This window comes from Gambusia affinis, linkage group LG02, assembly GCF_019740435.1.
Source record: "Gambusia affinis linkage group LG02, SWU_Gaff_1.0, whole genome shotgun sequence".
Taxonomy (NCBI): Eukaryota; Metazoa; Chordata; class Actinopteri; order Cyprinodontiformes; family Poeciliidae; genus Gambusia; species Gambusia affinis.
The window spans coordinates 11,760,357-11,776,325 of record NC_057869.1 but is presented as its reverse complement, the minus strand read 5'-3'; the positions used below and the strand labels follow the sequence as shown (position 1 = coordinate 11,776,325).

General features: G+C 36.2%; 1 protein-coding gene and 2 long non-coding RNA genes across 3 annotated transcripts in view; 1 reads left to right on the top strand and 2 right to left on the bottom strand.

Moving 5' to 3' along the window:
* Position 1: 1 nt before the first annotated feature.
* On the bottom strand, positions 2–6,048 carry LOC122844246. The gene is made up of 3 exons (XR_006372835.1): positions 5,981–6,048; positions 2,644–2,734; positions 2–46 (listed from the first exon to the last, which is right to left on the bottom strand). It is a non-coding gene; the product is annotated as an uncharacterized LOC122844246 (long non-coding RNA).
* LOC122844240 lies at positions 2,591–15,193 on the top strand. The gene is made up of 3 exons (XR_006372834.1): positions 2,591–2,652; positions 6,264–7,540; positions 15,112–15,193. It is a non-coding gene; the product is annotated as an uncharacterized LOC122844240 (long non-coding RNA).
* itsn2b (intersectin 2b) overlaps positions 13,098–15,969 on the bottom strand; it is a 43,990-nt gene continuing 41,118 nt past the window's right edge. Inside the window, exon 40 of the mRNA XM_044139488.1 lies at positions 13,098–15,430. Within this exon, the coding sequence (XP_043995423.1) occupies positions 15,294–15,430 (137 nt within the window). The 3' untranslated portion in view covers positions 13,098–15,293. The remainder of the gene's footprint in view (positions 15,431–15,969) is intronic.

Here is a 15,969-nt window from a genome sequence, read left to right as displayed (position 1 = left end):
CGGTGTGAGTTCCTGGAGAAGTTAGATCAGTGCCTCATCTCTCCTCCTGGATTGTCAGGTTTTTAGGAAAACGCAGAAGAGTAAGTGAATGGTTCTGTTGCATCTAAACTAACAATTCTGCACAGCATTTGAAATAATAAATATCATTAGTAATATTAATAATGGCATTTGTTTATTAGTCCTTATAAAGGATTTCAAATTGAACTTAAAAAGTAACATCCTTATGAAAAACAGAATCAAGATGAAAAGTGAAACTCATAAAACTACTGGATAAAACAGTAGCATGTTCATCTATGGTTTTAGATCATGGTAAACACAAAACAAACTCATCATGAAACAAGATCATGGCATGTGATTCGTAACTGCAGCTATGTGCAACGAAAGAAGCACTCTAGATGCTTCTTTAGGGTGCTAAAGAAACACAATAATCACAATAATAATTGATTTAAATAATCAATTATTTAAATCCCCTTTAAATAATTGAAGGGGATTTAATTTAAAGCTGAACATGCTACTGTTTCATCCAAATGCAAATAATTTAAAGGGGATTTATTATGCAAAATTAAAATTTTTACACAATACAGATTTTTATACTTCCATTATGGCCTCACTTGCTTCTAAAAACAGTTCAACTGTTTAAAAAAACATTCAGCCGTTTTTTTGGCAATAAGTTAATGTTTTTTGATGCCTAGAAAATGAGGCATTTCACAAACCTCCTGATTGTTAAGTCACATTCCGCGATCAATGTGTCGTTTCCTAGCAACTTCAGCAAAGCCCAGCCTGTTACCTAGCAACCCAAGCCGAGCTCCAGTACATTTAGCCAGCTGGTTTTATTGCTGTATGTGCTGTACAATGGCTGCTGGAAGAGGCAAGTGTTTTGTCACTACTTTCTGCATTCTTGTTGTTTGTGCAGGAGCCTCTACTTCTGCTTTTCTACTATAAGATTGAGTTTGTGGGGTGTGGCCAGCAGCAACTATAATAACCTGTTCAATGAAGAATCATAGGTTCCCTTTAATTAACTCACAATTCAGTTTCTTAAAGCAGTCAATCTATTTTTGTGTTGCTTCTGTACAGTGAACTAAACTCCTCTCACTTTCCCACCTCACTTTCCCTGGCTGCAGTGAAATAATCCCCAGGCGGTGCGTCCATCAGCCAGGCAGGTCTGTACACTTGACCTTTGTGCAGAGCATGTGGAAAAGGGCAGGTGTTGCTCAGTGCTTACACAGTCACCATGTCACCACAGATAAATGTCCAAAATCGCACCCTGAGTGGAAAACATACTGAAAGGACCTCATGACTCTGATGAGCTTTATCACCTCCGAAAGGTCGCCATCAGAAATTTCCAACATGTATCCTATCTACCTTATTTTGCATTAAAATACATTAATTATTCCCTTTTTCACAATATTCAGGTTTTGCAGAGCCACAGCGTGAATCTGTATTATTAACACATTTTAAATAATGAATCATGGCATACTGAGACAGAAAGGACTACATTATTCACCCAAAATTATTTGATGTTGCATGTTTTCAGTGTTTACGACAGTCAGCAGACTGGCAAAAACCAATGAATGGATTTTACAAGGGAAAATCTCTTCCTCCAGAGGGAATAGATGGTGTTGGTACAAGAGGATGAGATGCAGTGAACATGAAGTTGTACCAGTCAGTGACTGGATTAAACTTGACTCTGTGGATTAAGTTCCTAAAACTCCCAGTCCATTAGTACTGGTGCTCTCATCTTGAAGTCAGTGTTGTTGCAACTTCAAGGAAGTATTTGTAGCCTGTTTTGTATTTCTAGCTTGGACTTTTAAATGACTCTTAGCTACAAGTTTATATTTCACTGTAATTGCTTATCTTTATTTTGCAGAGGTCACTGCATTGTTTTCTCCCGATTAATCCGCCGTAATTAGGTATTTAAAGGTAATAAAGAGCAGCAGATCCTTTTTAGTGTGTTTTGTGGTAATAAACCTGACAAACACAACTCTGATGAGCATAGGAGTTTGTTTTCTCCTTCCAACATATTTGTTGGAGGTAAAAATGCCAACACAAGGTAAAAGGTAATGGCTTTTACCTTTCACATTCTGGCACACCACCTTCCAGGGTCCCGCTTAAGCTTTTGTTGTGCTTTTGCTTTTGTGTTCAGCTCTGCAACTAGAATATTAAACACCTTTGCTCACCGTCTTTTGAGTTCATGGCATTATACAAGAATAACTTTGAAGGTGACCTATTATGCTTCATCGAACATGTTAGGTCAGGTCACAAAACATGCTCATTGCATTCTTTTTGCACAAAATTACTCCTAGATAATGAGATTTCAATCTGCTCAGTTTTGCCTCCTTTCAGAATGAGCTGTTTTAGAGCGTCACTTTAAATCCAAATAAGCTGCTGCTGGCCCCAACTCAACAATACACCTGAAGGGAGAAGAATCCAGAAAGTGGTTTCTACATGGTAAGTCTACAGCAAAACTCTTGTCTTCTCCAGCAGTCACTGTTCACCGCATACAGCAGTAAAACCAACTGACCAAAACTGCCGGAGCTCCACTTGGGTTGCCAGGCAACGGGCAGAACTCCACTTGGGGGTTGCTAGGTAACGGAACCCCAGCAGAAACCCCAACAGAAATTATTTTTGGCATTCCTAACTCACCAAAACAGGGTAAGTGGAGTTGAATTAAATGTCAGTGAAATATGCAGGATATGTGTTGGGTACTTTTCCCCTTTCCAGTGTAAGAAAATATCTGTGAAGACAGAGCAGCTTCTGTTTTTAACACCTGGAAATGGCTTCACACTGTCTTTAAACATTTAACTTTTAAACTGTGGCGAAAACATAGACGTTAAAACCTAAATGTTGTACTCTAGTGATGAGAAGCTGTAAAGACAGGGCACGAGTTTAAACTCTGATAAATAAAAAATGTATGATGCACTCAGAGGAGATCAAACTGGCCTAATTTCTCAGGATGTCTTCAGCTGTAAAAATGCAGAAAGACAGCACTACTGACCTGCAATAAAAAGACAGCATGCTGGAGGACAGATGTGTGTTTCGGCTGTCACATTTCTGAAAGCATCCAGATGCTTTTTTCCCCCTGTCATACCTGTTCATTCTCAGAAAAGCAGCACATCAGGGTTTGAATTGTTTAACAAAACTAACCGAGGAATTTAGTAGCGTGGCTGTCGACCATTGCATGAACACAACCTCGGAGCACTTCTAAATCCACCGACTGTCAGAGTCACTTTGTGATGTTGTGTGGAAAAGCTCCAGGAAGTGGCTGCCCTTCCTTCTCACCCTCTGTTGCTTTCCCTCCAAAGTCTGGATGCGACTTACAGCAGGAAACATGTCAACATGATTTTTTTATTTAAGGTTATTACAAGCCCAGATTTTAAAATAGGCATCCAATGAATATCTTACTCTAATATTAGGAAACTGAGCATCATAGTTATGTAATGTCATCAGAAAGACACTCAAGGCCTGCAGCCAAGGCATCACTGCCACTCTGCCCAGGAGTCAACACAACACAAGCTACAACATAACACCATCATCTAGCTGCATCCATCACTGACACTGTCCATTCGCCTTTTATTAAATAGAAAAAAACTAAATATTCTTTTAAAAGAAATAGATGTCACATTTCTGGTGGGAGTGACTAATGAATGAAAACAATAATATGGGTGATAAATGGATGCATTCGTACAGTATAAACAAACTGTACAAACCGCATTTATTTTTAATTCAAATTATATACTTGCATAATAAATACTTCATGTGCTGCACAACATATAGAAGAGTTACAGCCATATTCACAAAACAGATATTAGCCTACATGAGATTCTATTGGGCTACATTGACACTGCAGCATGAAGTGACCCAATTCTAATTTTTTTTTTTATAATTTTTTTTTTTTATGTGGTCGTTCACACTTCCAAATAAATGCGTCTTGTATGCGACCTCCAGTGTGAACTACAAACGACCTGAAAGTGTCCCGCATGCGCAGTAGAGGGCGCAATACCGTGTGTACTCAGTGTTTTGTCAACCGCTACAAAAGAGAAGAAGTGCTCAGTGTTTGCGGAAGTAAACATGGAAGCTAAAGGTGGAGTTTAGTTTACACATTTGAAGCTGTTATCCGACTGGAGCAGCATAATAAGAACTTAATCCTCATTAAAGTCTGTCATGGTTGTTGTCTTTCTTCCCGCTTCCGAGTATCAGGACGCAGAATAGTGACGTTTGTCGAGTATCAGTGACGTTCAGGTCGGATCGATGAGACCTGAACGTTCAGATTCACATAAAATCTTTTCACACTTGAAAAATTTGAAAAGATCTGATACGTATCCGATATCCAAGTGGCCCGAGTCAAAAAAATCCGTCCTGTTCTTCAGACAGTAATGAAAAGATCAGATTCAGGTCGCATTAATTAAGGCAAAAAAATTTTTAATTAGGTCACTTCAGGCTCCATTGTAAACGCAGCGTTGGTGCCAAAAATATGTTCAGGTGTCTATGGTTATGTTTATACAAATTACATATATACACATAAGAGCACAGTAAATAAACACACTACAAACCCACCACAGAAACATACTATAGGCATGTTAACACATTTCTGTCATTAATGGAACCCCGTCATCTTGAAAAAAAAGTTTTTGTTGATATATAAAGCGTTTTTATAATAATAATAATAATAATAATAATAATAATAATAATAATAATAATAATAATAATAATAATAATAAAAAAAAACAATGTTCTTTGAAAAACGTATCCAAGTTTAATGTTTATTGACTTGTGTGTGCAAGTCTGTATTTGAGTAAAAAGATCCTGAATGTTTGTGATTTTAGCATGAAATAAAAATTAAGATAAAAAACATGATCAAAAATACTTTTGCTGTATCTAAAACGTACACTTAACATAAGATTAAATTTTTTCATTGAGATCTCATTCTATGAAAGTAAGTTGTTGTTAATTAATTCAAATTCAAATTCAAAAGTACTTAACTGATCCCAAAGAGAAATTAAATTAATAATTGAGAATCTAACAAAGCCTTGAGATTACAAATATTTGGCTTTCTCAAATATTTAAAGCCTTCTTGTGAACTTCTGAATTTGGATAAATTAATTTTTAAACATAAAAAATCTCTTTCTTTCTCATTATTCTGTCAGTTTTCAAACTAAAATAATTTTGGTAATCCTAATTTACATAATACAGGAAAGTCTAACTTAATATTGAACCGAGAAGAAAAAATTTGGCTTTTTATTATACAGGGCACTTTAATATCTGCTCACTTTTAATGAAGTAGAGTAAAAGTTTATTGAATAATTAATAAATTTTATTATTAATGACCAGTTCTCAAAGTTTTTTTGTGTAATTTTTGTTATTTCAATGTGTGATGTAATTCAATTACTTTAACCATTTAAAATAAAACACATGTATTTATAATCCTCAGAAGAAGACAATCTGCTCTTGGTGTGCATGTTGTATTCTCATTGCTAATGTTTATTTCCTTTTTTGTTAAATTAAGAAACATTTAGGAAAAAACAAATCCTGATCCTCATTTTATCGCAGAGTGCAATCTTCTTTACCTTTCTGCTGTGACTGACCAGATTATTACGCAGCAAAATGTTGGTTTAGAAAACTGTCGCTATAACTCTGTCTCTGAACACACACACACACACACGCACACACACACACACATATCTTCCAGAATGCTCTCATCAAAGCTGAAGTGTATTTCTCCCTCTGTGCATGTCTAATAACACTAACACGATGTGACAGTGGCCTTTCCCTCTCCTGCTGCTAACGTGACACGCAGAGAGAGCAGAAACAATCAAATGAGACAAAATGCAAAGAAAGCAGCAGAAAGTGGACAAACTGAGCAGAAGCAGTGTTGAATATCTAGAAAAAAAGAAATACAGAGGAGACTTTCTGCACAATACTTGGATCTGGACTACCAAAAAGTGCTGTTTTTATCAAATATTATGTATATTGCTATACTTACAGTTTAATAATAACAGGATTCAGATGCCAGTCTTCTGCTTTCTCTTCTTCAACTCTCCTCTTTACTCCTGTCCTTTGTAGTCATCTCATCTCCCTGCTCATCGCTCCCCTCCTCTCTCCCTCCACTATTTGCTCTTTCCTCTTAAACAGAAACTAAAACAGTTCAAACTGTACAATCAGATGCATAAATCCACATGAAGCCTTCACTTTGGCGCACAAGCTCCAGCGCCTCTCCCTGAGTTCTGCAGGAGCAAATTAAAAACGTCTTTCATTCTTCTCTTCAGTTCTCCTGTCTGATGCAGCAGCAGGACGAGGAGGGAAGAGGAGGAAGAGAAGAAGGAGGAGGAAGAGAAAAAGGAGGAGGAAGAGGAGGCGCGTTGCTCCGACTCTTTTCCAGAGGGCAGTTTTCCATTATTCCATTTTAGCTTTTCCAGGTTATTTTCCAGACAGAGTTACAGAGGTCAGATCCTGAGGGCAGAAATGTGACATGAAAGACCCGGACAGGTCGAGTGAATCTTCCTCCTCCCTCGCTGCCAAACCTCTGCATCCTTTTCTTTCTCTCACTTACAGGCAACGACGCCACACACACATTCACATAACTGCACATGCAGACTGGGTGCCACTCCTCCTGCTTAGAGAGAGGAGAGGAAAACACATTTGTCATGTCACTAAATCAGCATTTACGATGTAAAACTTGTCACAACCAGGCCTGTCAAAATAACAAATTTACGGAGCGATAAATTGACCCAGAAGTTATTGCGATAAACGATAATATTGATGTTTTGAGAATATTTTTAAGTAATATATTGATAATTGCTTAAGAATGCAAGTTTTCCCTCTCGAAGAGCAATAAGCTTAACGATGGAACTGGAGGATATTTTAAATACCTAAAATAAAATATGACAACCCAAAACTGAAATACTGAAATAAAAACCTACGGAAGCTGAGAGCTGACATATTTTAAATCTACGTTTTCCCGATGGTTTTCTCAACATAAGGTAATCTCGAGAACACAAGATGATTGGTTTGTGAGTTAATTCAATTCAAATTAAATTAAAAAAACTTTATTGATACCAAATAGAAACAAAATTTTTGTTGTAACTCATATTAAGTCAAATTCTTCACAACGAATCTGACTTTTTCCAAAAAGTCATCGGCCAAATAAACTAGTTTTGTTTCCTGAGAGCAAAATGTCTCTTCAGGTTGAAAGGTTGAACACTCCTGCCACAGTTTCTTGTCTCTGTATAAATAACATAAAATCCCAACACTGAAGAATATACAGCAGCAACAATGTAATAAAATGTTAAAAGTTTGAAGTGTATGAATTCTTCTGATGAGAAAAACATAAAGAAACAAAAGTTTGCGTGTCCAAGGTGAGCCAGCAAACCATGTTTAATTTAGGTTAAAGTCGACCAGATTCTGTTTATTAAATTTTGATCAGCCAACCTGTCCTGTTGGCAGGTTGTTTTCTAGCTGGCATTACGCAACAGGAAAAGGCTGAAAATCTTCCCGCCTCTGGCTGGGGGCTGGCAGCTTTTTCCAGGCCAACGGCTCTCAACAGGTATGTGCAAGAAAAACACGCCGGCAGAGGTAATACTTACAAAACAACGTCTCAAATCAACCAACATTTCTCAAACAATTAAGGAAAAATCTGAGTTAGCTCATGCAGCCAGCTTTAGAAATATTACAAACTTCTTTGAAGCTTGTTCAGCAATGCATTTAAATCAAGCAGATGAATTTATACCATCAGTGTTTTTTGCGTTATTTTGCCGCATGCCTGCACACTCATGCTTTGCTGCAGCAGCTCTTCACAGATCCCACCGCCACCAATGTTAGTATCGTCACCCTCATCTACCCCCTGCTGAGTAAGCTTCCACACACTGGATGAAGCCGTCTAATTTAATGTTAATGCTGTACATATCCTACATTATACATCGCTGTTAGGTGAATGGGAGGGTGACTTCAATGTCAGTAATACTCTGAGGCTACAAGCGCTCTGAAATAAATGCTCTCACAAAGACAAACTTTAATTCCAGCCTAATTTGAAGTGACAAGGACAAAAAATAATTAAGAGTTCAAATTGGATTTCATGTGCTAAATTTAAAAAAAATAAAAAATGAAGCTGGAAATATGATTAGTAAAGTCCCAAAAGTGGAGAAGTGAAGGGATTGCTCTACAAACAATGTATTTATCAAACATGCATGAGAATACTGTTAATATTCAATGGTGAACAGTAATGTATGGAGCTACATCATGACCAAAAGCAAAAAATGAAATTGACAAAAGTTTAGAAAAAAAAGATGTGAAACTGAAAACTCTTTCTCAAATTAATTTTTTTCTGTTTGAATTTTTTTCTTTTGAACAAACTTTATGACCCCAATTAAGCTCTGTAAAGTTTGTCTTTAATCTTAGCCCCTTCATTTTGCTTTTTTAAGATAATTTCCAAGCATTTTGCTGTTTTTTCTTTCAAGGTGTAAAATCAACAAAAAGGTATTTTAGGATAATCTAAAAACACTCTTTTAATTGACATTGTTACAGTAATGCAAAGGTAAATTGTAATATTAATTTAGAAAAACTTGCAACATTTCTGGAGCAGAAATCTGTTTCATAAATCATTTCAGTGAACAAAGACAACTAGACACGATTCAAATATAAACCCACAAATCTTATCAAAGTTGCTGAATCCAAATTTAAACATATTTACATATGAATTATTTATGGTATGTGTAGAGAAGTGTTTGCCTGACTTGTTATGGTTCAAGTATCAATTATTGCTTCTGTGTCTTTAAACTTTCCTGTAGATAAAATATTACAGGTGTTAAAGAAACAAAAGAGAGAAAACTGACATTTTTGCTTCAAACTTTGGCAATAAATACATTGCTAAATTAAAACACTAATATAAGAAAATTATGAACAATAAGCACAACCTGATATTGTACATGCTGAATGCACCGCATGTGGACATCTTGCATACCAGCACATCTATTTTTTGCATCTCCTGCACAAGTTGATGAAATATTAAGAGTCTTAACTCCATGTAGTGCGTCCTGTGAGGAATCGTCTGTCATCAGTTAAATATTGAGGGACAGGACTAAGGATGAGGAACTCAGAGTTTTCTCTGCAGTTTACATTTCTCCTGCTGGGTTTAACTGACGGATAAATCATCAGTCATTAGCTACCAAAGTATGAATAAATGTCACTAACGTTGTTTTATCAATAAAAACATGATTTAAGAAAAGAACTACAGATTAACCATAACATGCTGTAGTGAAGCATACATTGGAACCGCAAAAAATGGCAAGATGTTTCTAGAAACACTGCAAAAACGCAACATCTTACTAAATATTTTTGGTTAAGTTTCTAGTAAAATATCTTAAAAGAAGACAAAACAAGCTTACAAGCAACTTTTCATCGAGATGTATGAGTTTGTTTTAAGTCACTGCTGTAATTCCCTAGTACTGATGAAAAAGTATTAGTCACTGGCAAATTATGTGTGTTGTCTTAATCCAAGTTTACTGAGATATTGCATGAAACTAGACCAAGAATACTTGGTAAGTGTTTGTGTTTTCGCAGTGTAGCTGTACAGGCAGCTTGGCACGCTCAAGCATTGTAAGAAAAAGGAAATATATTAAAAAAATAAATCAAGAGGGATTCCGAGAAAGTTTTTGTTAAAATATTTACGGTCTTACTTCTATTTGATTCCCTAAAATAGTTTAGTTCCAGGCTGACGTTTCATTAATATTAAACTGATTCTGTGGAGAATCGGATACTGTAAAGCATTCTCTGTGTCTTTAATTAATATATTTCACAGCACGAGAACCGACTGGCCCTGCTTTTTCCTCTTAGACATGGACTGTCTCTTTTATTACCCAGAGTTTCTGTTGCTATGGGGCACCTTTACTCAGCCAGGACTTTTGGCCAGAACACAGACCTCATTATATTCAAGTTATCTCTGTGTGTGCGTTTTGCTTTCATATCCCTGTGGGCACTTCAGACATCCCAGCCCTCTGGGGTGCTCCTGTCTGGTCCAGACCGCTCCTTGAGGATGAAGCCTTGGTTTTAGGGTATGGGTTAAGTTGTTTCAGTTCAGGGTTAGGGTGAGGGGCTGTGGACAATATAATGTGGGTAAGTGTCCCCATGGGGATAGCAGAGTAACCAAATGTGTGTGTGTGTTATATAAGACAGCTGTTCATGTGGCGATAATCTAATCATTCCCATGACTGAGTCAAGTGGAACTGAGGGCCTCTCGGACTCATCCTCTCTGCACACGTCTCTCTGTCTCTATAACCTCTTTCTATATCTTATTATGTGTTCCTGCTCTGACTTTAAGCTGCTCCTATTCCGCTCTATTGCACTTTTCTTCTATTGTATGCCTTAATATAAAATATTCTATACTTTTATGGGTCATTTTGGTTACGTGGGCTATATGGCAGATTATTGTCTTACTGTTATTTACAAATAAGTGAAACTAGAACCTTACACACACTGTATACATAAAAAACACATATCCTTTTGTTTACAGTCTCATAAAATCTGAATAAAATTCAAATTCTGAATATTTTTAAACATTCATTTGAGTCTTAACTGCTTCTAAAAGCAGACCAAGTGCTTAAAAAACACCCAGTTATTTTTTTCGGCAATAATTTAATGTTTTTGTATCGGGAAAAAGAGCCGTTTTAAAAACTTTCCAAACGTTAAGTCACATTCAACTGGCGCTGCGCCGTTACCCAGCAACCCCAGGCAGCCCAGCCCGTCACCTAGCAACCCCAGTGGAGCTCCAGGGAAGTTTGGTTTTTCCGCTGTATGAGCTGCATTTTGGCTGCTGGGGGGAAGAAAAACAGTGTTTTGTTGTCGACTTACCATGCAGAAACCACTCGAATCACTTCTAAATGCACAGCTATATAAAAGCGCGTCGAGCTACAGCTTTCTTCAGGTATGAGTGTGAATGTTGAGCTGGGGGGCGTGGTCACCAGCTGCCGATTCGGATTTAAAGTGACAGAGCCCTAAAAAAAGTCATTCTGAAAGGAGCTCAAAATAGGCACAACAATTATCTAAGACTTATTTCATGTAAAAAAAAAAAATGTAATGAACATGCTTTGTGTACCCTAGCCTGTTCAATGAAACATCTTATATTTATCCCCAAAACGATATTAAGGAACTGCAGGGATTTTGATAAAATATTCTGTTGGCTAACAAGATAAAAAGTTTGTCATCCAACCGAAAAATAACACAGCATTTCAGAATCATATTAAAAGTAAAACGGTATGATGGGAGTATGGTGGTTTGTGGTTGGATTGCTTCCTAAAGATGTCAGACAACTTACCATAATTGATGTTAATCATAAATTTTGCTCTCTATTAGAAAGTCCTGCAGGAAAAGGTCCAAACCCCATAACGCTTTGGGTTGGGTTGGAAAGCTTTTCCCCCTAAAATCATCATTTGAAAACTGATTTTTGTATCTACTCAGGCTGTCGTTATCCAATATAAGAAAAATGGTCAATAAAATTAAGAATTTAAATTTAACAATTTTGTGGAAAGCTGAATCTCATGAGTTACATTAATGATAATTCAAAGCTCAGTGCATTGTAAAAACACAATATATCAGTAAGTTTTTTGTCTAGTTTCTAGTGCAAATATGTTCATACGCTTGAAATACGACAAAACTAACTTATAAATATATTTTCAACAAGAGATAGTAGCTTGCGTTAAGTTAGTAATTCCTTATGATTGAGGAAAATCTAGTAGTTCCGCAGGGAGATCGTTTCATTTATAACATGGAAAAATGTTTTACTTAAAAATGAAAAAAATCTGCAAGTGAGTCTCATAGTTTTCTAGACAGCATTAAGAAATGACAGACGTAAAACAGCCTCCTATATCTTGCTAAAAAGTACCTTGTTGGTTTTGTCTTATTTAAAGTATACTAATATATTTGCTCTACAAACTAGACAAAATAATGGGTAGGATTTTGTGTTTTTGCAGTGTATATCCAGAAAACTGACTAATAAAATAGTTAAACCTTAATTTTCCCTACTGAACTGATGCTACACTACAAACATCCAGACCAGAAAGCAGGAATATTGTGCAATTTGCAATAATTTCTCTTAAATACAGCTCCAGGTGTGTCCCACATTATGATTTTCCTGTTGCAACAAAAGCCAAACAATGGATCAGGTGTGACACATTTGGAAACGTTATGTCATCGACTCCATGAGCGCCACTTCAGGGGGCGAGGTTCTGCTAATTTTGTCCAGTCAGCTGCGGTGTGCTGCTGCTGTAAGGGCAGCGTGGAGCAGCTTGGTGCGGTTACATAATGGCTGCTGCTCTGTACCCCCAGTTGGAGTCGGTGGAGTGTGAAGAAGGATTCGTTGAGGTTCATTGGTGTCCAGTCTACTGACGTTTGGCCAGGAAACAACAGAAGCAAGAAAATATCTGGTTATAGACGCTTGTAACTAGACATTTTCTTTATCTTTTCTGGTATCTAGTAGCATCAGTTTAAATATGTCCAAGGTAAAAAAGGAAATACAAACCCAGGTTGTAACATATTTTATATGGGAGGGTGAAGAAAAACTTGAGGTGTAATATTTTTATTGTACACTATTTTGGATTTGAGCTTGAAATTTCAGAGCCGTGCAGTGAAAATTTCAGCTGTGAAGATAATATGTATATAAAAATACATCTTTGTTTTTATGTTGGTAAATTTAAATTCTCATTTTGTTTTTGATGTAATAACAACAAAGGAAACCTGTTCAGGCTGATATATGATTGCATTTTTAAGTGAAAAATGTCAAAAATATTCAGCTAAAAATAATAAAATTACATCTACTCTGTCACAAAATTTCATTATAATATTTTACCTGGAAATTTTTGGCAATTTTTCATTTAGAACTGAAACCAGACATTCACATTCAACACAAAGACATTCTTTCTGCTTTTGCTCGGTTAATTTGTTTTATTTGCTAAACGCTTGTATAAATATTTATTGTTTCAACTTTCCTCAGATTCAAAGTTTACTTTGCTTACTTTTGTATGTGGTAGAATAGTTTTTTTAAAATGTTTTAAAGCAACGTAATCAGAACAGAAATTGTGTATTTATTGTTACACACCATCAGTCAGAAATCCCACGGTTTTATCAGCTTTAATGTCTTTATTCTGCCTTCTAAAAACCTGATTCAGAGTATCATGTGAAGGCCAAAACACTGTGTCAGTGAGTCACTGCAGCAGCCATCGCAGACTAAACAGAAAATAAAAACTAAAACAAATTTACCACCAATATACAGATAAGACATAATCACATCATGTAACATTTTCTAGGCGTTTGAAAAACATTTGTTAATACGACACTTTAAAACAAACCAAGTGGACGGGATAAAACTGAAAGAACAACATGCAGCAGGTCAGACTTCTACCAGTGAAAACAGCATCAACAGGTTTCATCCAGAAAAGGCCTCCAGATAGTCACGCGCATAAATAAAGAAATAAATATAAAGTCCGTTTGCATTCAGGAGAAAATAAAACAAGGCAAATGTATGGAAGACCTGAAGGGTGATAAATGTATTTTATTTTAATTGACTTTTTTTCTTCTAACTTTATGAGTTATGAGAAAATAAGAAAAGCATTTATGAAAGGAAATATTTTATTAATTTATTTTTTACTTGAATGAAGTAAAAAAGTGAGTTTTGGTCAAAAGGAAAAACAAAGAAAATAATAATAATTATGTCTGGGCAAGTTTCCTTTCTCCTTTTGTGTTTGACTTTAGTAAATACAATTTCTCTCTTTTTCATTTTTAAGAGCTGTGCTAATTTTTTTAACCTTTTTTGCTTTTATAGAATGTATTATTATATTATTATTAATAGTATTTAATCCCATCAGTAATAATGTACAAAGTTATCACTGATTATGTAAACAGGATCAATTATCCTCAATAATAACACATCAATGCCATTATTACTGGTATTAATTATGGTAAGAATAAACTTCCACTCATTAATAATAAGAGTATTAATTATCCTTATTTGTGATTCATTCCAATTTAAATGTAGATTTATTATCAACAATAAGGATGGTATATTTATAGAATATAACTACTCTATAAATTAGAATAGTTACAAATTATTCTAATTAATAATTATTTTAATTCTATTTCCAAATTATAATTAGAATAAATTATAATTTATTTTCTAAAAAGAAAAATAACAAAAATATTGCAATCAAAATAGTTAGTTTTTTTGTTTTTTTTCCACACTGAATGAGAAGAAAAGATAAATTTGGTCAGAGCCCTAAAAACATACAAATGTCCCGACAGGGCTTCCATAGAGAGTTCTGTCAGTCTGGAAACCTGACCAGAATTTAATGCTGCATGTTTGCTGAATTTGACTCCTGAAGCCACAGACGTTTAAACAGGAACAGAGGGATCAATTAGTAATAATTAATTTGTGCCACCTTAAAATGTTATCCTCCTTAAATCCTGAATCTGTAAGAGTAACACAGGGAGAGGTCGGCAGGTCAGCGTCTAATGAATTAATTAAATAAATTTGGCTTTGATTGAAAAAAGCAAAGAAGAATGATCTCATCTGAACAACTCAAGTCTTAACGTGACATTTCTCTAAACTCCAAAAATCAAAGCCTCCATCATTGTTTCATCAACTTCTCCCCACTTGGGAATCCTTAAACTTCACACACATATTGATATAAACACAACAGAAAACAGGAAATGACCTCAAAACATCGAGTCCTGAGCTCTTCTGCCTAAAGAGAGAGCGACAATCTGAAATTTCTCGTCCCGCTGTCGGAGGCGTTTCACGCTGCTGTCTGTCATCCGTCGCCCATCGTTTGTGACGCTCCTGATGAAGACGAGTCAAACAGCGCGAGTCGGCTTCTCCTCAGAAAAAAAATAAAATATTAAAACTTTAACATACTAGTGTCCTGACAGCTGGAATAAAACGACTTGAACTCAATGGCTGGAATCGGGTGAGAAGATTTGGCAAAAGGAGAATAAAACCCGACTTTTTTTAACAGAGAAGTAAAAGAATTGCAGGTAATTTCACTGATTTAACCGTTTAAAAAAATAAAACAAAAGGTTGTCCTCCAACTAGGAAGCGTTTGTTTGATAGAAACTGTTGCTTTCCTTAATCAGGAGGAAACGTAGAAACAAAAACTCGTATTGCTGGATACAGATGACGGCCGATCCAGAGGACTGGGCGGCAGCAGCAGTTCAGGTTAGTTTTGCATTTTTAAGGCGTGGTACATGAACCAGTGCAGGGCTTTTCTGCTTCTTGTCGTCTTTGGTAAGTTTCTGAGAAGGACAGTTCTTCTTTGCTATTTGAAGAGCTGCAGGTCGAGTCGGACCCACACCTCCCCGGTCGGGACTTGCAGAAGAAGTCGCGTCACTGGTCCCTTGTTCTCCAGCTCCTTCTTGATGGTTGCCACGGGAACCTCCGTCCGCCCAAGGAACCCTGAGGAGAGAGAAACGGAACGGAGGAGCGTCAAAATTAACAACATTAACTGTCAGAAAAACTTTAACGTCTCTTATTGGGATCTTGTGTGATAAACCAACATGGAGTACTGTATTTTCTCCACTATGTGAGGCACTAGATTGTATGGCGAACTGTCAAATGAACGGTCTATTTTTAATTTGTTTCATAAGCAATATGCAAGGCAATCTGGATTATAAGGCATCGTTTTTTCACAAAATTAAAGGCTGTTAAGTGCCCTCATAGTCCAGAAATTACGGTAGTGCGTACTAGTCAGGTGAGTAGGGCTGAAACGATTAATCATTAACTAATTTATTAGTCGATTAATCATTAACTGGAGTACACAGACTCAAAAAATAGAAGATCAAAAATATATAAAAATTGTTTCCATGAAAGATTCCTATTATGGATTCTTCATAAAGTCATGAAAATCATGGACAGCCCTGAACATCTTCTTCATGAGAAAACAGAGTTTCTTCAGTCAGAGGCGTCTTCAAATACACTGCAACACAGACTGCTGC